This window comes from Crocuta crocuta, unplaced genomic scaffold (assembly GCF_008692635.1).
Source record: "Crocuta crocuta isolate KB4526 unplaced genomic scaffold, BGI_CrCroc_1.0 scaffold299, whole genome shotgun sequence".
Lineage (NCBI taxonomy): Eukaryota > Metazoa > Chordata > Mammalia > Carnivora > Hyaenidae > Crocuta > Crocuta crocuta.
This window is the reverse complement of record NW_027532747.1, coordinates 2,329,980-2,330,910: the sequence shown is the minus strand read 5'-3', so window position 1 is coordinate 2,330,910 and position 931 is coordinate 2,329,980. Positions and strand designations below refer to the sequence as shown.

Genomic DNA, 931 nt, shown 5'->3' with positions numbered 1-931 from the left:
CGTCCTTGCCAAGCCGCACCAAAGGAAGTCCTAGGGATCTCCAGGCAGAAGCCAAGTCTGGGAGGCAAGAAAGGACAAAGGGGCAGAAACAGGTGGGCGAGTGGATGCCCTAGAAAGGGCCATAAGGGCGCCCAGCCACCGCACAGGACACTGGGGTGGACGGAGGCACCGGGGGAGGGTCACCCAGGGCCGCGCATCCCTGCGGTCAGAAGGCAGCGGGGAGAATAAACCACCTGAGGCCACGTTCTTTCCACTGACGTCTTTTATTAATGAAGGAGAGTACAGTACTAACCGAGACAGGCATGCATCGCAGACGACGGGAGAGCAAGCCACAGAAACTGGGAGTCCGAGGGCCTCATTACGCCTGAGGTAGAGCGAGGTGGTGCCGGGGAGCGGGACGCGGGGGGACGAGCACCGGCCCCACTCGGGACTACGGACCGCGGGAGAGCGGGGGCGGTGTGGCGGTCACACGGCGAGAACAGCTTAGAAACATCGCGCATCCCCCCACCCGTTCCGCCTCCCCTCTTCGTGGACGGAGCTCCGGGCCCCCTGGCCCCTGGCTTGCTGGGGTGCCTCGGCCGGACACCGACCCTCCCTCCCAGGGGCGGGCCCGCTGTCCTCCCCCGAAAAATAAAGGAGCGTTGTGTTGAAAACGCCAAGGCTGCCGTCCAGGGAGCTGGAGGCCAAGTGCGTTAAGAAAGACCCTTTTTCTCTATAAAAATAGTTTCACTTTATAAAAGGGGGGGATGCTCATCTCAGGTGGGGAAGGATGTTGGTGTGTGAAAATCGTTCCACCGCGGTGGGGCTGGGGTGGGAAGGGGTCGGGGGCTCCGCTCAGGCTCAACGGGGTTGGGTGGAAGGAAGAGAGGGTCCTGGTTGGCGGGGGCTGGGGAGGGCAGGTGTCTAGGGGAGAGGAAAGCTGTGCCCTCGG

The 931-nt window shown here is 62.8% G+C and overlaps 1 protein-coding gene across 1 annotated transcript in view; it reads right to left on the bottom strand.

Moving 5' to 3' along the window:
- BEGAIN (brain enriched guanylate kinase associated) overlaps nucleotides 1-931 on the bottom strand; it is a 20,367-nt gene that overhangs the window by 6,332 nt on the left and 13,104 nt on the right. The window contains 1 exon segment of the mRNA XM_077780823.1: nucleotides 363-430. Coding sequence (XP_077636949.1) covers nucleotides 363-430 — 68 coding nt within the window.